Consider the following 18,900-nt stretch of genomic DNA (forward strand, 5'->3'; position numbering starts at 1 on the left):
GGCCCGATGGACTACGGCTCGCGTTCCTTCCTTCCTTCTCTCCATTTCTCTTTCTCTCTCTCTCTCTCTTTCTCTCTTTCTCTTTGTCGGTATGTACGTTGCTACTTATTACGTCATAAATTACAGTCCCGACGTGAAATTGATTTATTATTACAGTAGATTTTCTTTAGGTGTGCGCAACAATATTCAACGATATAGAAAAAAAAATAAAAAAAAAAAAAAAATAAAAACCGTAAAAGACGATGGACGACACCGTATCATAATGCAACCTCAACCAACTTCATTCTCTTCGCAGTTACGATAACACGATGTATATATTACGTTCCATTTTCGTACTTACTACCATTTGTCCCATGGTATTTAGTAAAACACGAAGTGTCTCTGAACAAATACGAGAGACGAGTATTCGAGAGAAGTAAAAGTAATCTACCGAAAGTATATCCCGCGTAAATATTTATAGAAAAAGAAATTGGTAAAGTAGAAGAGAAAATGAGAGCGCAAAGTTGTTTTTTATTATACAGTCTTAAATTTCGCATAATTTTTATAAAATAATAAAGTAACTCTCGTTTACTAAAGATCATCAAATTTTAATAAAACAAATTACTATTTTCGCGAAAATTCGAAATATAGAGAAGGAGGAAAAAAATATATTATTATTGTTATTATTATTATTATTATATAGGAGAAATGAAGAAACTAGGTAAAAACTAAACTAAAAGGAAGAACAAAAAATGACTGTGGATATCGATGGAATACCATTTACACATTGGGCAGACGTAATTCGAGCGTAGGAATTTCGTTGTTCTCTTTTCCAACAGCAAACCATGCTACTCGGCCTGGTCTGATCTTTTGCATAACCGTTTCCCAACGAATGCGCTTCGACACAAACGTATTTGTTCAAAGGACGACTGTTGCATCGTGCCACCTATTTTCCACCTCGTTGCCACTCTCCCTTCCAGCCATTCTCTCTCTCTCCTCAACCCCCATCATTCTGCTGTTCGTTCTTCCGGTTTCCACTCTCCCTCTCTCTCTCTCTCTTCATCCTTCTCTTTTTCTCTCTGCTATTCCCTGAGAGCCTTTCTAGAGTAACCCTGCGATTGGTTTTTCGTGTTTCCCAATTCCTCCCTCATCCTCGAAATCCTAATTTCTCGTTTTTTATTCTCCGACTCTGCTTCTCTTTCTACCCTTTTCCTCTCCCTCCCTTCCACCCTTCCCCTCTCTCTCTCTCTCTCTTGAACATTCGATACAACTGGCCTATATCGGTCGACACTAGGTCACTCTCTCACTCTCTCTCTCTCTCTCTCTCTCTTTGCTACCCTCTTTCTCGTCATCCGACGAGAAACGAAATGGCCCTTTCGGGCGATAACAGAGAAAATCCCAACGTCGCTCTTACCCTCGGCCAAGCCCTGATTTTCAATTTCGCTCGCGTGGGACATAGAAATTCGGCAGGTTTTTCTTTTGCCACATTTTCCTCTCTCTCCCCCCCCCAACCACCCATAGTATACGAGCAAAATTTCGATTTTATTTCAATAGTGTCGTGTTTTATGTTACTCCCTTTATTATATATATATAAATTTAAATTTGATTTAACGAAACTTCGATTGTTCGATTACTATTTTAAATCGATACGCAAAGTATTCCATTCCTTTTCAAAAAAATTCTCCAAAGTGTTGATAGATAATTATACGCTCGATAACAACGTCAAAAGAATCTTTTTAAACGTTTCTAACAAGAGAGAGAGAGAATGAATAAATAAACGATCGAAGAGAGAGAGAAAACACCTGAATAAAAAAAACACGCGGTGTTGAGATTGCCCGGAGCAACGCAACGTGCGCTGAGCTAATAAATTCGCAAAGCTACGTTTTCGTCGGCACTACGAATTCTCTCTAACTCTAACAATAACCCTCGGCAAAACAACGACGACGACGACGAGTACGACGATGTTGTCGTCGACGACTATGACACTTTTCGTGGAAACTATCTCCCAACATGCAAATGCGTAACAATTTAATCGTCGCACCTTAAACGAATTGCATATTAGATCGATTTGATCCATCTACCTGAGTTTAATCGTTCCGATTTGACGAATTTCAATTTGTCAAAGAAATACGCCGATGAAAAAGAAACCGAAAACAAATAGAAACCAATAATCCATCGCACGCGTACAGGGAAAACCGTTTGGAAAAGTCGATAAGACCGTCTATCTCTTTCCTTTCCTTTATTTTCTTTTTCTTTCTATTCTTAGACACGGCACGCGCGAATATCTTACGAGGAGTTCGAAATTCCTTCGATCGCGCTACTATCGAATTACGTTATCCCTAGAGTGTGGAATAACTTTTCTCCTACTTAATTACCTTAGCTCGTAACTCACTGAGAAGAGGCAGGCGCTCACGTGGTCTTATCACTGAACACACAAACTCCGTGAAAATCACTGATCCCTTTCGGTAGAGAAGACACTCTCAGAACTTTCGACATGCCGAAGAAGTACATCGAAAACAGTGGCTACGAGAGGAGGAGGAGGAGGTGGAGGAGGACGAGGAGAAGAAGAAGAACGCTCGTATATACTAACAGATCCACTGGTCGACTCTTCCGTCCATGATGGATCTACGTGGTCTCTCTAACAATAAACTAAGATAAAACAACCAAGACATGAAGGAGGAGGAGGAGGAGGAGGAGGAGAAGTTAGGAGGATGTCGTTTCGTCGTCTGTGCGGTGAACACCGCGAAGAACAAGAACGAGATGAGGAGAAAGGGAGGAAGAGAAGGGATAAGAGGGGGGAGGGCCCCGGTAAAGAGGAAGGAGAAGGAAGAAGAGAGAAGGAGAGAAGAAAGAGGAATTAGAGGACACGAAAAAGAAGACGTGGGTTCGAGAACGTGGAGAGGGACCGCACGCGTTACAAAACAGTCTAACGGACTCTAACGCACTATGCCTGTGAGAAGAGGCACGCTATTAGTATGACGAGCACTATTGCTTTCTCTCTCTCTCTCTCTCTTTCACATTGTCAGTGTGATCCACTCGAGACACTCGCACGTACACATGCACGCACGTACACACGCATATAACACACCAATTTACGCACGGTAGTTGTACCTACGGTGTCACCTTATCGTAGGGTTTTTTTATACGATCCTGCACGCGCGTGGGAGAACACAGAGGGATCGGTTCAAGTTGCAAGGGGAACAACTTCGTGGACGGAAACCGTGCGCGGTTTATGCCCTCGGCCAATAACACATGTTCGTTATTTTCATTGGACCTCGGCCAAATATGAATGAAAGACGTTACTAAAGAAAATCCCCGTACTCGTTTCACTTTCTACGGGTTCGAGGAGCATGCTCTACCGGTAAGCCAATTTAACGTTTGGTCTCTCCTATTTTTCGATTTGAACGAGGATACGATGGTATTTGTAGAAATTCGAACACGTTTGTATACAATATAGAAATGATACTTAAGTATAGGAATAGCTTATTTTCCATAATCTTTTCTGATTTTGTTTCTTTTTTCCGATGATAAAGAAAACGGACAACGAGATTCCAGGTGAATCTCGTTTTCGTGTTATTTGAGAAAAAGAAAATGTTGTTAAGATTCGTGACAATGGAATAGAAGAAGTTATCGAGGTATCGTTGTAAATTTGGTCGAATCATCATCATCATCATCATCATCATCATGATGATGATCATCATCTATGCGATACATTCTACTAACGGGAATAAATAGATGAAGAGAAAGTAGGAGGATCAGGGTGGAGACGCGGGATATTATGCAGATAAAATATTCATGGCCATTGGAATCCTCGATCGGATCCGCCTTTATTTTTCGGGATGAATAGAAATGGTGCCACCCTCGTTGACCCGTGGCCCGCAATTCTTTTCCAACCAACGACAATGAGACGGAAAAAAGCAGAAAGAGAAAGAGAGAGAGAGAAATAGAAACCAAGAACGAGAGGCAAAAGGGAAGTGGGAAAAGAAACAAAAAAATAGAAAAAAAGAAAAAAATGGGCGCACGCGTGAGAGAGAGACCAAATCACACACGTCTATTGCATCGTGATTATCCTTTGTGAGCATTATCGACTGTACGAATCTAACCAAACCTAAAGTTCCATTATACTAGATACTATTCTATTTTTTTTTCTTTTTTATATTTTTTGATTGTAGTATATCGTCTTTAAACAAAAACCAAAAAAGGGAGAGGTAAAACGTTGTTAAAGGTTAATCAATCGAACAGATAAAGCTTTAACAAAAAAAGAAAAAAAACAAGCTTAGTTTGAAAGCTCACTTTTCTATACTTTACGATGTACTTTATATATCGTACGATCGCGATAGAAATAAAAATAAAAAAAAAGAAAGAAATTTAAGCAAATTTAATGGCGAGACCGATGGACTTAATTTCCGTTTCGGTGCGTAATAAAGTCTTTTCTTAAATGATAACGAATAGTTTTGATTAAATTCATGAATCACGTTAACACGGGGGGGGGGAGGGTTTGACTCGATCATGGAATATATAAGTTAGGCGCTATTAATTATAAAAAACTTAAAACTCATTAAGAAAGTAAAGAAGTTTTTAAGCCATCCCGATCGGCATTGTTACGAGAATAGACGAAAAAAAAAAAAGAAAAATAAAAAAGAATACTTTCGATCGAGTATCGTGAACAAGATTCTCCCGACCAAGTTTCTTGAAACCAAGGAGAGACAGACCACCCTTCAAAAGATAATTCAAGATTTTCAATAGAAAAAAGAAATGAAAAAAAAAAAAGAAGAAGAAGAAGAAGAAGGAGAAAAATATTTAATAAGAAATAAAAATCATTGGCGTCTCCTGCAACAAAGATTTCGCGGAACGTCAGAAAACTGTCTAAACCTTCGATATTTTTCTAAAAAAAAAAAGTCCGAAGGATATTAGCGAATGATGGATGTGTTTCTACGCTTTACGCGTTGGCCGCTGTTATTGCCTTGGCAATTTTCAGAGGGCCTTCTTCCTTCCTTGGCGTTCGAGCCCTTTCAAAGTTTAAGGTGGTCGCACAACGCGCGTCGAACTATCCCGCGAGATATCGATGTGAAAAATGATACCGAGAGTTCCGTTCACCGTAATGCCATCCCGTTCTATTTTCGATATCGGTACATACCATATAATGTTACGTGGGAAAAGCTTAAAACGTCAGTCACGTAACGATGGACGACGGAAGAATTTGACGCAAAACGTCTACGTCCCGCGAAGTAATGGGAAGAAGCTTAACGATATATATCCAAGAAAAGAAATCTTTTATGGTGTAACCACCTTTTATACTCTTACTTATTTTTCCTCTTACGATCCTCCTACTTTTTTTCTTCCTCTTTCTTCCTTCGTCCTTTTTTTCCTCACCTTCGTATTCGTCTTCTTATTCTTATTCTTATTCCTCCTACTCTTTCCATATTTAAAACTCTACGTTTCTCGCATAAAAATATAAATGTAAAACTTTCTTTTACCTGACGGCTAATTATATCGCATGCCTTATAACAAGGGTACCTCATTATCGTGATATAATTAGAAAAGCTCTGTAAGTCGTCAGTGAAAATCTTAATCCCACGCGAGCGGATTCCTAGGTCAACGACGTTCATTCATTTCCCGCATCTTTCTTTCTCTCCCACTTTTTCTCCGTCTCTTTATTTCTCTTTCTCTCTCTCGCACATATTCTTAAACCGACAATCAATGGCGTTATTAAGTTTCCCTAATTGGACAAATATTTGCTCCTTCGTTCTCTCATTTTCTCACTCTCCCCGTCCCTCCCCTCCCCCTCCCCCTCTCGGATTTAAGAGTTTGCCAACGTAAACGAGATAACGTATATGAGCTACCTTATGATACGTATGAATATTATATCGTATATGAACGCAAAATCCTAGATACTACTTTCTAATTGTAACATTTTATTTAATATTATTTCATTATTATCAAGTGTATTCGGGAAAAATAATCATTACAAATTTTTATTATAGCAAATTAGAAGATTTCAATTAATACGATGAATAATCGCAATCAGTTGCAGAATAAATCATTTTCGGTTAAATCAATCACAGTTTGCGTAATGTATTTATGCTGATCTGCATATTAAAAAGATCGTAATTAATCTGTAATAAAGGTACCAGCGGATAACATGTATACATTTAAAAATTAAAAATTAGTTTCATTCGAAAATACAATATATATGTATTATTATTATAAAAAAAAATTATTTTTCGTTTTATTAAATAATTATCTTTAGTTACTTTCCTATTCTTTTATTTATAAGAACATAGAGCACCGAAAACACCAAAAGAATAGAAGACGGTAAAACAATTTAGTATGTAGATGCATTAAGAACACAGTTTTGACGGAATTGGTATGTTCGTAAGCGTTTACACTCCAGGTGGTAGCATATAGTCTAGAGCAAGACTCAAGTTAGAGACCACACATAGGAACACTCCGTGGTAATCCTTTGATTACAGCCTGTTTCGAGAGTTAGGTGAATCACGAGGAAACGCGTAAGATGATATTCCTGAATGGAAGGGCCGGAAGCTGAAGCCGTCCTTCATAAGGGAGGAGAATACACGATGTCGCAGGAGAGAGGAAGAGAGAAAGGGACAGAGAGAGTGAGAGAGAGAGAGAGAGACAAACATCGTAGTACACACCAACTACCGGTTACCGCTTGATACGCTGTATATACGACTCTTGAGCACGGCGTAACACATCCGGTGTGTAGTGGTAACGAAATACATAGTAACATTATATCCGTGATATTCATCCACGGCATGACGTTACATGCTGAATACCCGCCGCTTGCCCATAATATGCATCCAAAGGTATCGCGTGGCATCCGAATTAATTTTGGTCTTGAGAAGCCTGCTGATATCATCAACGGTCTTCGGCGTTCGATTGACGATTAGTGATGTCTTTGTAAAGCAAATTTCCGTTCATTCCACACGAACGAACAAACTTTACTAGATAATCGTATCAGTACCTTGCTATTATCTGTCTATATATTCCTCGATAATTTAGATTACATACTTGTCGCGTGAACAAGATACATAAGGATATTATGCAAATCATATTAAAAGAAGAATTCAAAAATGATGAATAAAATAATTAGAAAATTTCGAAGGTCACCGAGACTCATCGTAAAACGCATTCGATCGAAATCACGCGCACGGATAGCCATACGGAAGCACCATAAAGCTAATGATCCCTAAGTGATCCGTACCACGACGACATGATGACTGTTGTACCAGGGAGGATGGGATTACGAGCAGCGAACGGAATGGAATGGTACATCCCATCATTATCCAATGATCCGACATCTCTTTACCAACTACTATACGTGCCACACCTCTGTGCACACGATCGTTTCCCGCGCAAAACAATTCTATTCTTAGCTAATACTTTACCTTCAAATTTTCTATCTCTCGCTAACTTATTAACATTGATATAAAGATGTCAGGACACGAAGACATTGCTATTATCGTTTATCAGTCAAACTGCAGCATCCGTAAGATCGTTGTACCGGTCATTTATCAAGCTCCAAAGCCTCGCTTCCAGGTAGATAGACGTACGCCTGGATCACCTGTTAAATAAGGTTTGTTATATTATAGATCATCATTAACCATGTGATCGAGTAGCTCTACCAAGTAAACCAACTTACGAAAGAAATCATTTGCGGTTAGACGAGTATCATATTCAACTTCGAAATACGAAGACTATGTTGAAGCGAACGACGATCTACCAATATCTGTGTAAGCGTATCTATCTCGCCTATCGATGCAATTGGATATCCTTCCTTAAATACGAAAATTTATAGATCAAAATAAAATATCGTTTGAGCGTGAGAAAATGATTTGTAAGATTTGAACGAATCTAGACAAAATCTAAACGATGTAATTACAAATGAGAATATACATTTATCGTTATATATGATTTTGAACGAGAAATTATCACCGAAAAATCATACTTTAATATCTAACCATTATTACTTAACCTCACATAAACCATCTAATGTTATAATGCACATACATACATAGGAAGAAGTAGTTTCGGACGGTAAGAGACCGTCTGCCGCGTGTTTTCCGGTCATTCGTCATTTTTAGCGGTCGACTTTCGGTCGATGAAGTATTAAATTATATTTCGCCACAATGATTAACGATCCTGAGATGTGTTATTAAACTTTAAAGCAAGCTGAGACATGAAATTCTTGCTATGGAGAAATGGTCAAACTGTTGTTCTCATCCTCAATCATTTTCCATTACTTTTACTTTATCCTTTTGCGTTAGTTTTAACTTTAATAACATATAAAATGATACAATATTTAGAGTAAAATTAATCAATAATTTATGTATATGATCGTCCAAAAAAATAAAATTGTATTACGTACCAAATGAATAATCTACAATGTTCGAAAGTATCAAACAGAAATAGAAGTTTCCTCTTTTATAACATATATTTTCTTTCTATCTTGTGCTATCGTTATTATGATACATAAGAACGCTTTTTAAACTTCTTTATCACTAATAATCACAAAAACTTTCTCCAAAATTGTTCACACCAAAACACAATCAAGCACATCTACGTCGAAATCGTTGAAAAACTAAATTTCAAATTAAACAAATGAAAAATGAAACTCTTGCGCGTGCGCAATAAATTCCTGATGAGCGGCCTTTTTGAATTTTATTCCTGTAATGTAATGAATAAATAAATGGCTTGAAATGAATTTATAAAGTATTAATAAATTATAAATTTAAATATTTATACTAACAAAACTATATATGAAAATTTAATATGAAAATTGATTGCTTTTTAAAGTAAAGTAAAAATTACATTAAATTCGACCGAGGCGCTGCTGTCACATTCAATAAAATTACAAGCACGTGCGTCAAGTTGCTCATACAATGTAAATATAACAATATTTATCTACAAAAATTGTCTTTAATTTTTTGACGTTTATTGGTATATTTTTGCAATGTTGGAAGATTATTTAATAAACCATCACTCATCTCGCCTAGAGCAAATATTAAATGCAGCTGAGGAATATGTGCATTATTCAATTTATGTGAAGTAAACATTTACTTATTTGTAATTAAATATATCTTGTTATTGATTCACTTTGAAAACGTTCCAAATATTTTTGTAGCTTTGTATCTTTATTCGAAGCTGATCCAGAAAATGCACAAAAGATCCTACGTCTTCCCAGACATTATTTACCATTATGCGATGAAGCAGCTATTAAGGTTCAAGAAAAAATAGCCAAACCGCATCAAATTGTAAAGAAATTGGTAATTAATGTTTGGATATTTTACATTAAAATTTTTTATATTCTATTCACATTATGCATATGTCTAGATTCATATTAGAATTACTGCTATTCCTATTATGATACAAGATGCAAAAATTGGTGAACTAGTTAGTACAAGTGGAATTACAGTTAGAACGTCTCAGCCTTCCGCTATAAAACTGAAGAAACGATACAAGTGCAAAAAGTGTAAACATGTCTCTATACTCAAGGTAGGTTTTTGTTTTTTAAACAAATTTTATATAATTTTCATTATATTCTATTACATCGAAGAAAAAATATTTTCTTTTTTAGTTTGAATGGGAACGACATATGTTTCAAAATCTTAAGGAATGTCAAGCGTGTCATTCAAAGAAGATAGAAGCTTTAAAAAATCTAGAACCTGATGATTGCTCCGATTACCAGGAAATAAAAATTCAAGAAAGTCTATAATTACTTAGAAAAGTTAATCTAATTATTGCATTTTATATTCTAATTTTGTATATTTTATTCAATAGGAACAAAATCAAAAGGATGCAAAAAAGTCTTGTATGGTAGGATTACAAATTATTTTACTGGATGATTTAGTCGATAAATGCAGACCAGGAGATAGTTTAGAAATAAGGTATCTTTTTTATCTGATTTATAATCAGTATCAATATAATAATCAATATCAATACGGTCTGATCATGTATTTTCTATATGTGAAGTGGAGTAATTATACGTAAATGGGGAACTTTGACAGTTGGACGGCAAGCAGAAGCAACAACAGTGATGATTGCAAATAGTATTTCAATACGTCGTAAAGTATCTGACACTACATTTTCCAATCAAGAAATGCAAGATATTTTTAAAAGTTATTGGCAACAACATGAGAACGATCCCTTGACTGGAAGAGACAATATACTTGCATCAATTTCTCCTCAAGTATACAAATTGAATTCATTCTAAATAGAATATTATATAAAATTCATAAGAATTTATGATTTGAGCTAAAATAACATACAATTGTCTATTTTTCTCTTTCCACAGCTATATGGAATGTATACAATAAAATTAGCATTAGCTGTTGTTTTAGCTGGTGGTGTACCAAAAACAAATGAATCAGGTGATTTTATATAACATATAAATATAAATTAAATAAAGATAAATGATTTCAAATAAAGTGTAATAAATTTTACATAAATGTACAGGTACACGCGTTAGAGGTGAGCCACATCTTCTTATGATCGGTGACCCTGGAACTGGCAAGTCTCAATTACTTCGTATTGCTTCCAAATTGTCAACAATATCTGTTCATACAACTGGTATTGGTACAACTGCAGCTGGCCTTACAGCTGCTGCTGTCAAAGTTGGTTTCCACTTTTAATCTCTCAACACTTATATAATTGGCAGTTATATTATATAAATTAACTATTAAATAAAATAAATACATGTTCAAATTATATAGGATACAGATGGTTGGCATTTAGAAGGTGGTGCTTTGGTATTAGCAGATGGAGGTGTTTGTTGTATTGATGAATTTAATACAATGAGTACTCATGACAGAGCATGTGTGCATGAAGCTATGGAACAACAAACAATATCAATTGCCAAAGCAGGTTTAGTGAGTACTTTAAATTCTCGATGTACAGTTATTGCTGCTATTAATCCAGATGGAGGCACATTTATAGATGGTGAAGAATGGAAAACACGCTTAGGAAATCCTCTTTTATCACGATTCGATTTAATCCTTCTTCTCAAAGATAATAAAAATCCAGAATGGGATGAAATGGCATCTGAACATATTTTAAAAACAGCTTATGAATTTAACGATACAGAAACTCAACCGTAATAAAATAATGTAAAGCAGTAATTTTACTTAAACAGAATATTATAACTATAAAAAAATATTATTTCAGAGATACAAAGCAACAGATAGATTCTGTAAAATCAGGACTATGGTCAGAGCAAATTTTACGCGAGTATTTCACACATATACATACTTTGAAACCAAGTCTTACAGTAGAGGCAGAAAAAGTTATTAGTGCAACTTATCTTTATCATAGATCCAATCCAAGCAGAAGAGCAGAACGAACCACTGTACGACTTTTAGATAGCTTGGTCAGGTAATATATAATTTAATAAAAAAGAAAAATTATATGCTGTCATTTAAATATTAAAAAATATTCGTTTCGTAGATTAGCTGAGGGTCATGCAAGACTAATGTTTAGATCAGAAGTGCAACTTATGGATGCTATAATCGCATCAGACTTAACTGGTACTCTTACAAGTGATATGGGAATTGGATGTCCTTTTCCTACAAATCCAAAGCATACATATCATTGTAGAGGTAAATTTCATGTATTGTAATATCAAATAATCATATTAATATAAATTAATTTTATAATTGCATATATTAAAATATTTTATAAACAATTATAGGAAAGGAGATATTAAGAACTCTTGATTTGCAAACGCTAGAGTCATTCCTATAATGTATTATACGTATGTATATGTAAAAACCAATTTATATGATTATAATATTTTTCTGAATATTTTATATATTTTTAGTCTGACATTTTATATTTAATTTTCTAACACGAATATATACATTTAATTATTATTTGATTAATGAATATCTTCAAAATTTTAAGTATTATAGTAAAATACAATAGTCCAAGGCAGAATTACAAGTATATATTATTAGTTTAGCAATTTAATATTCCATTATCTACTTTTTATGCATAAGTGTTTTGTAATATTATTCTCAGTACCTATATTGGCAAATAAAATAGTTTATACATGGACCTTTGGAGTTTTAATTTGTTATTAATAGCCGCAGAATATTCATTGAATTTTCTTAAAAAACATTACTAATTAATAATAGTTTTTATAATAAACAATAAATCTTAATATCGATTTATAATTAATTATAAATAAAACGGATTTTTTAAAACGACTATTCTATATAAGAAAATATTGTAACTATGAATCTTTTATCACGAGAATTTGTCGTATAGATATTAATTGTTATCTTAATTAGAATACTTATTTATTTAATATATTAATTGTCAATAAGTTGCACAAATTATAAGAAGTTTCTCTTCAATTTTTTACACTTTTATCTTTGACAATACGCTATGTCATCCCTACTAAAGATTAATATAACAAATTTTTTTATGAAAATTTCATCAATTTCAAAATAAATTACAAGTAATTTTCTCGGAAAATACAAGCATTAAAGTTTATGTAATATGAAAATTTCAATGTAACTTCAATAAGAAATAAGACTACATTTCACTATCTTATATAGTACGATACAAATGAAATGTGTACAATTTCAGAAATAATAGGAAACCATATATCATCCACAAAAATTCAGAAAATAATCAAACTATAACATACTTTAACAAGTTTATCACGTAGATGGATTTTACTCACTAACACATTTTGATTTAAAAACTTTCTAAAACTCAATCAATAAAAACATACATCAATATAACTATATAAATGAATCTTCCATGTATAAAATCTAATGCATGTAACAGATAATCTAACTTACGATTAAAAGCAGTCGAACAAAAATATTGATATTAAAAAAAGCGTATTTTGATTAGGAAATTTTCATCGTTTGTCTTTTATAATTATTAATTATTTTCTGCATAAATTGTATATAGTTCACTTTTTTTAATAAAGTACATACAATAAATGTGAAATAAACATAATTTCACATATTATATTATTTCTTTATAAGAATATATACTTCTGTGTAATACAGTGAATACTAATGAATTCAATGAAATAATAACAAAATAACATGCAAACAAACTTAGAAGATTTATGAATTTTCGGTATGATATGAAGGCAGGATATATTTCTATCCAAATGATTTTGTTAATTTAAAATGTCCTTAGTAACGTGGCTGAGCAGCAGCGTTAGCCATTTGTGTACGAACAGCAGTAGCTGCTACATTGCTTGCAGCATTTTGGACATGTTCATTACGCAAGAAAGTTGTAGCAAATTCTTGTTGCGCCTTTGATACACTTGCATCCGATGTTCGATAAATTCTATGAATCTACAATAATTCTCATAATATGATTTGTGAAATCATACACGTGTGAAATATGTATAACAAGATATACATCTGTAAGTTTATATATATAATTCACAATAAATATAATTTAATAAATAATTAACATACCTTAGTAAGTAAGAGAAGATCACCACCAGCTGCGATGATAAAACAAAAAGCAATGAGAAGTAATAATATTCCAACAAAAATGCCTGCCGCAGTTGAATTAAATGCAGTAATAGCTGTTATTAATCCACTGAAAAAATAATAAACATTCAAAATCAAATATATTTTTACATTAATATATTAAATAAAAATATGTAAGTAAAACAATATTTCATATATATATATTTATTACCATGTGCCTAATCCAGGTATACCGATAGCTTGTATACTTGTAACAATTAATTGAAAGAAGAAGACAAAGAAGAATACCATAAAGTTGAAAGAGCTATCATTCCTAAAGAGAAAATAATATGATTAATCAACATATTATTAACAAAATGTACTATTTTATATTTTTATTTTTATTTTTTAAATAACTTACTTAAAAGCTCTATATGCCGGTCTAAACCAGCACAGAAATGAAAATGGTGTAAACAAAATAAGATACAAGATACTAAGACCAAATGTTGTTACATCCTTATTATGAAACATCAAAGCAAATCCACCAACCACATTCAAAAACAATATTAAACCATGAACTGGAAAATCAAAAAATGTTTATATATTTTTAATTTCTCCCAGTTGCATTTAATAAAGCATAATAAATGCACTTACACATCCACAAATAATACAATTGTCTCACTATCTTTTGAAAGTCAGCGTGAATCTCCACATCAATATCCTGATAAAAGCATGGTTGAAAACAACATCTTTCAGGTAATGGTGGCCAATTATTTCGCCTTGCTAAAATATCACAACTTATAATTTATAGAATGATTTAAAAAAATAATAAAGATTTTTTAAAGACACTTACGAAAATATGGAGTATTCCTCATCTCTTCTTCTCTCCTTGCATTGCTTTCTTCCTCGGTTCTTTGCTGCAATAGATATTATATTTTTTTGAAATTATCTATGTACTATGACACCTATTGGAAATGGCTATACAATGACTAATATTTAATGGCTTAAATTGCTGTCCAAAATTTGTAAAAGAAAATGTGAGATTATATGCGTATAACATATTAAAAAATTTGTCTCGAAGTCCAATTTAATCTTGAATCTGTATTTACCTCTGCAGAAGGTGACAACGTGCTTCCAAGCACTGCTTTAACTGTTTGCTGTGGAGTACGTGTTGGTTTTACTGTTTCCTGTATAGTAGGCGGTACTTTCACTGTTTGCTGTGAAATACGCGAATATGGAGGCGGTGGAGTTTCTGATCTAAAGGTTGATTGAAAGGTTGAAGGTTGAAGTGTTGCTGGTTGCTGCGTTGCTCCAATTCCTCCATAAATAGGAGGATTGGATGCACCTCTGACTTGTGCAGTTCCTTGCGTTACTATCTGCTCAGAAAAAGGATTGTAATCTTCGAGGCCCTTACTAGCAGGTGTTGAAGCAACTGCCCTTTTTATTGCCGGATCCTATAAATATGTATGATATTAGCACGAATTATTTTCCATAGCGCATTGATCAATTTAAATGCAATACCTAAAATTAATATATATATAACCATGTGATAATTATTAAATAAAATAGATAAATATTGCACCGTACGGTAAGATACTTGCATGTAAATATTTGATGTTAAAGAAAATAAATTAGATAACAACACAATTTAATTTAATAAATTCACATGACATAATATAAATTGTCAATGTAAAATCCAAAATATAATAAATATTTAACCAGTATTATTTTGTTCTAAGTGTTTCTATTAAACATACATAATTCTCACTACTGATTTGACAGGAATGGAATTCTATGTACTTACCGAAAAAGGATCGTGAATAGTAGGTTCTCCAAATGGATTCTCATCAAAACCAGACATTTTTGAGATCGTGCACTTAATAAAATTTACTTTATCGAACAATTTAGAGTTATACAATGAACTAATAATGCGGAAATAATCTTATCTTAGGAAAGACTAGACTTCACAATCCATCTCTTTGCGGTTACACACGTCATGTCAAATTTTCGACTGCAATAATCCCTATACTCATTAAAGTGTTAACTCGTATATTCGCAATGCAGGAGACGAAGAATAAAAAAATATAGTGAAAAGAGAGACAGCCAATAATATCTTTCTCGTGACTTCCCTTTAACCGTTCTGAACTAGTGAAGTTAGCTTGCAATCAGATATGATTGGCGATTATTACATTCGATCTCGACACTTTCACATTTTACATTTTAATTTATTATCATTCACTCGTTTATTAAAAGTTCAATTAATCAAAATCAATATATTCAGGCAACGAAATTTGAAAAATAGATTAACAGGTAAGATCATGTAACTATTCTCGTTCTAACCTTTTTTTAGTTCTTAATTATGTATCAGTTGGTAGTACTTCTACTACATAGTTTAGTTCTTTTGTGCGCGGTTCGTATTCTATTTTATGCGCAGAAATTTACTCCATTTTTGTCTATAAATAACAAAATATTTGCAAACAATAACAGAAACGTCAGAAGTACTGTCTTCATAAATATTCTATTATTTGTCGAGTATTTTAATACACGTTATTGTAATCATTAAATGGTGTGTATGTTTAAGCAAATGTGTTTGTGAAGTTTTTGATCTCCCTTCTTACTCAATTATTTCTCTAATAGAGAAAGACTATACAGAAACGATTTTTTTTTTCAATTTTTTTATTTTATCAATATGGAAAATCATAATGACGAACAAGAAAAAGGTAACTTTTAAAGTAGTTTCAATGTTCAAATATTCATTGAAAATTATAAATTTATGGTACTTTGTTTTTCATTTATGTCATTATTTAGATTTTAAATTTAATTAATTAATAGCATTTATATGTATGTATGTGAAAATATCTATATATTATATAGAAATAATATATATTCTAATAAAATAAATGGTAAGCAACAATTTTTAACGTTTCTGTATCATTTTTTTCTCTCATTCATTTTTTTGTTAATAATAATAAATATTTTTTGTAAATACATTATAGAATATATACAATTATATCGTTATACAATGAGATGTATACAACAAGCAAGTGGAAGTAGGGATTCTTTTATTAAATTAGAAATCAATTGATTAAATTATTGTTCTGTTAACTCTAACTGCTTATTTAATATTTCATTTGAAACAAATATTCTTATAGTTAGGTAATTTTTATTTAATACATATTAATGAGAACAAATAAATTTGATACGAAGGACTATTGTACGTATATAATAAACGAGTACAATATATTTTTATATATTGAACGTATACATATCTATTATGCATTTATTAGACAATAATCCGAATGAAGAAAAGCCTGGTCCATCTTCAGAAAATTCCGAATCACAAGTGGAGCCAGAAGATTCAGGAATGGAAAAAATACGCAAATATTTACTACAAAAATTAAAGCTTTATGACTCGGATGGCGAACAAGAGTCAAGTTCAGTTCTTAAAGAATTAACAATAGATGGTATTGTAGATTACATAAAACAGAATCCAGATTGTAAGATTATAACAATGGCTGGAGCTGGTATTTCCACGTGTAAGTTAATTTATATTTTTCTTTAATCGCATTAAATGTTCTTAAAAATAATTTAAATCGTATGTTTTAGCTGCAGGAATTCCAGATTTTCGTTCACCTTCAAGCGGACTTTATCACAATTTAGAAAAATATAATTTACCATATCCTCAAGCAGTTTTTGAAATAGACTTTTTTATGAAGAATCCGGAACCATTTTTTACCCTCGCAAAGCAATTGTTACCTGAAGGATTTAAACCTACACCGTGTCACTATTTTATTCGTCTTTTACATGAAAAAGGTTTATTATTGCGTCATTATACGCAAAATATTGATACATTAGAAAGAATTGCAGGATTGCCGACAAATAAATTGATAGAAGCTCACGGAACATTTCATACTGGTCATTGCATTAAATGTAAAGCACCATATACGCTTGAATGGATGAAAGGTAATAAATCTTATTTACTATATAAGTATAAAATAATATAATGGATAAATACAAACTTTATATTAATTAATAGAAAAAATATTGGAAAGCGTAATACCAAAATGTGAACAATGTGAAAAAGGTGTAGTAAAACCTGACGTGGTATTTTTTGGTGAAATGTTACCTGAACGTTTTCATCATTTTGCTGAAAGAGATTTTTCACTTGCTGATCTTTTAATTATTATGGGATCAAGTTTGGTGGTGCAACCTTTCGCCTTTCTAGTTGACAGGTATTTTATTTACTTAAAATATAAATCACATTTAATCTTATTAATTAACGGTTTCTTAAATTCATTTGACTTGTTTAAGAGTAAGGCCTTCCTGTCCTCGTCTTCTTATAAATAAAGAAAAAGTGGGTATGCAGGATCGTTTATCCAGATTTTTAGGTTTAAATCAAGGTTTAATGTTCGACTCCAAAAATTCTAATTCCGGACGAGATGTTGCTTGGTTAGGTGATTGTGATACAGGCTGTCAGTTGCTAGCTGATAAACTTGGTTGGGGTGTATGTAGTTTTTTAAATTATCCGTAAATGTATACACAAAACAACATAAAAACTAATTCGCATTTCTTTTTTAGGAAGAATTGAAAGCATTAATAAAACAAGAACATGAACGTCTAGATGCAGAGAGATCCACTGTTAAGAATTCATGAAAAAATTGTACAAATATACGCGTAACAGGAAAATAAACTGAGTCTTTCAAATTTATTATCAAATATTATTATCTTAATATTTTTAAGCCTGTTCTTTACGCATAAAAATATCTTAAACAGCATTTATACCAGCAATAAATCCGGACGTCATTTTTAACTAATTTTATTGTATCCTAATTTGAAAGCCTTCTGTTTTTTAAATCAAATATAATGTAAAATAAAATTCTTTAAGTAATCGATTTATCTTTAGGACCTATTATTTTATCTGATTTATGATAAATCCACTTACGTAGATATAGCGCTACTAAAGAAGTGGCCGTTTAAAAATTAATAATTTTTCGATCTATTATTCAAGAATATCAAAACATTAAACAACCGATATTACAGTATAAAATCAATCGGAATGTGGATTATGAACGTATTTCCATTGATTAATTAACAATTATTTTTATACTCTAATGTACTCTTCTTATATTTAAATTTTATTGTTTAAATCTCTATACATAACATTACATACCTATTAATATACTTTGAATATTCAATAATTTCAGTCTAATTTTCTATTAGAAGAAAATTTTATGTTCAAAGTAATCACTGCGCAGGAAAGTTAAAAAGTTCTTAAATATAAACACAGTACATTAGAGTATTAAAATAATTATTAATTAATCGATGCAAGTGTCTATTGTTGTCTAAAAGTTAGGAGAATACGTACCGAGTACCTGCCTCCTCGAAGTCCGCCGTTAGACTGGCACGTTGTCCTCTATCCAAATATGACTTTCAGAACGTTGCGCATGTGTAGAAACGG

General features: G+C 32.4%; 4 protein-coding genes and 1 long non-coding RNA gene across 13 annotated transcripts in view; 2 read left to right on the plus strand and 3 right to left on the minus strand.

Annotated features, from left to right (window-relative positions):
* Positions 1–8,166, minus strand: part of LOC122522185 — a 62,269-nt gene extending 54,103 nt beyond the window's left edge. Inside the window, exons 1-3 of one of the 3 annotated variants that reach the window (XM_043643031.1) lie at positions 8,015–8,166; positions 7,643–7,777; positions 7,389–7,564 (exon numbers count right to left, since the gene is read on the minus strand). The gene's annotated coding sequence lies outside the window, so the exon portion shown is untranslated. Of the gene's footprint in view, positions 1–2,354; positions 2,788–6,635; positions 6,954–7,388; positions 7,565–7,642; positions 7,778–8,014 lie in introns of those variants that run through there. The other 2 variants (XM_043643028.1, XM_043643027.1) reach the window with 2 other exon arrangements.
* Positions 8,167–8,232: 66 nt separating this feature from the next.
* On the minus strand, positions 8,233–8,669 carry LOC122522187. The gene is made up of 2 exons (XR_006305000.1): positions 8,369–8,669; positions 8,233–8,273 (listed from the first exon to the last, which is right to left on the minus strand). It is a non-coding gene; the product is annotated as an uncharacterized LOC122522187 (long non-coding RNA).
* Positions 8,670–8,833: 164 nt separating this feature from the next.
* On the plus strand, positions 8,834–11,793 carry LOC122522351 (DNA helicase MCM9-like). 4 transcript variants are annotated; one of them, XM_043643409.1, is made up of 13 exons: positions 8,834–9,048; positions 9,125–9,266; positions 9,334–9,495; positions 9,578–9,703; positions 9,781–9,887; positions 9,973–10,189; positions 10,295–10,370; positions 10,456–10,613; positions 10,713–11,092; positions 11,164–11,226; positions 11,311–11,370; positions 11,443–11,594; positions 11,687–11,793. In XM_043643409.1, the coding sequence occupies exons 1-13, from the start codon at positions 8,954–8,956 to the stop codon at positions 11,737–11,739; spliced, it is 1,791 nt and encodes a 596-aa protein (XP_043499344.1). In that variant the 5' UTR covers positions 8,834–8,953; the 3' UTR covers positions 11,740–11,793. The 4 variants fall into 4 exon arrangements, with proteins under 4 accessions (XP_043499344.1, XP_043499343.1, XP_043499346.1 ...); XM_043643408.1 differs by having other exon boundaries at positions 11,164–11,370; XM_043643411.1 differs by lacking the exon at positions 11,687–11,793 and having other exon boundaries at positions 11,448–11,539.
* Positions 11,794–12,274: 481 nt separating this feature from the next.
* On the minus strand, positions 12,275–15,466 carry LOC122522077 (secretory carrier-associated membrane protein 5A). The gene is made up of 8 exons (XM_043642884.1): positions 15,247–15,466; positions 14,552–14,896; positions 14,296–14,359; positions 14,097–14,225; positions 13,864–14,020; positions 13,675–13,776; positions 13,446–13,572; positions 12,275–13,319 (listed from the first exon to the last, which is right to left on the minus strand). The coding sequence occupies exons 1-8, from the start codon at positions 15,301–15,303 to the stop codon at positions 13,155–13,157; spliced, it is 1,146 nt and encodes a 381-aa protein (XP_043498819.1). The 5' UTR covers positions 15,304–15,466; the 3' UTR covers positions 12,275–13,154.
* A 53-nt stretch (positions 15,467–15,519) lies between these two features.
* Positions 15,520–18,158, plus strand: LOC122522076 (NAD-dependent protein deacetylase sirtuin-2). 4 transcript variants are annotated; one of them, XM_043642879.1, is made up of 6 exons: positions 15,520–15,752; positions 16,730–16,978; positions 17,049–17,405; positions 17,479–17,674; positions 17,754–17,946; positions 18,021–18,158. In XM_043642879.1, exons 1-6 carry the CDS (start codon positions 15,614–15,616, stop codon positions 18,093–18,095), a joined length of 1,209 nt encoding a protein of 402 aa, XP_043498814.1. In that variant the 5' UTR covers positions 15,520–15,613; the 3' UTR covers positions 18,096–18,158. The 4 variants fall into 4 exon arrangements, with proteins under 4 accessions (XP_043498814.1, XP_043498815.1, XP_043498816.1 ...); XM_043642880.1 differs by lacking the exon at positions 15,520–15,752 and adding an exon at positions 15,821–16,162; XM_043642881.1 differs by lacking the exon at positions 15,520–15,752 and adding an exon at positions 15,822–16,008.
* Positions 18,159–18,900: the final 742 nt, after the last annotated feature.

Source organism: Polistes fuscatus, unplaced genomic scaffold, assembly GCF_010416935.1.
Source record: "Polistes fuscatus isolate 324 unplaced genomic scaffold, CU_Pfus_HIC Scaffold5, whole genome shotgun sequence".
In the NCBI taxonomy this organism is placed as follows: Eukaryota; Metazoa; Arthropoda; class Insecta; order Hymenoptera; family Vespidae; genus Polistes; species Polistes fuscatus.

Excerpts from the sequence above, each read along its gene's own strand:
- LOC122522351 (XM_043643408.1), top strand. The coding sequence starts at position 8,954 with ATGTTGGAAGATTATTTAATAAACCATCACTCATCTCGCCTAGAGCAA. Across the intron at positions 9,267-9,333 it reads ATCAAATTGTAAAGAAATTG|ATTCATATTAGAATTACTGC; the intron begins GTAATTAATGTT and ends GCATATGTCTAG. Across the intron at positions 10,190-10,294 it reads TTGCATCAATTTCTCCTCAA|CTATATGGAATGTATACAAT; the intron begins GTATACAAATTG and ends CTCTTTCCACAG.
- LOC122522077 (XM_043642884.1), bottom strand. The coding sequence starts at position 15,303 with ATGTCTGGTTTTGATGAGAATCCATTTGGAGAACCTACTATTCACGAT. Across the intron at positions 13,777-13,863 it reads CCGGCATATAGAGCTTTTAA|GAATGATAGCTCTTTCAACT; the intron begins GTAAGTTATTTA and ends TTTTCTCTTTAG. Across the intron at positions 13,573-13,674 it reads ATACCTGGATTAGGCACATG|TGGATTAATAACAGCTATTA; the intron begins GTAATAAATATA and ends TTATTTTTTCAG.
- LOC122522076 (XM_043642879.1), top strand. The coding sequence starts at position 15,614 with ATGATTGGCGATTATTACATTCGATCTCGACACTTTCACATTTTACAT. Across the intron at positions 16,979-17,048 it reads TGGAGCTGGTATTTCCACGT|CTGCAGGAATTCCAGATTTT; the intron begins GTAAGTTAATTT and ends CGTATGTTTTAG. Across the intron at positions 17,947-18,020 it reads CTGATAAACTTGGTTGGGGT|GAAGAATTGAAAGCATTAAT; the intron begins GTATGTAGTTTT and ends TTTCTTTTTTAG.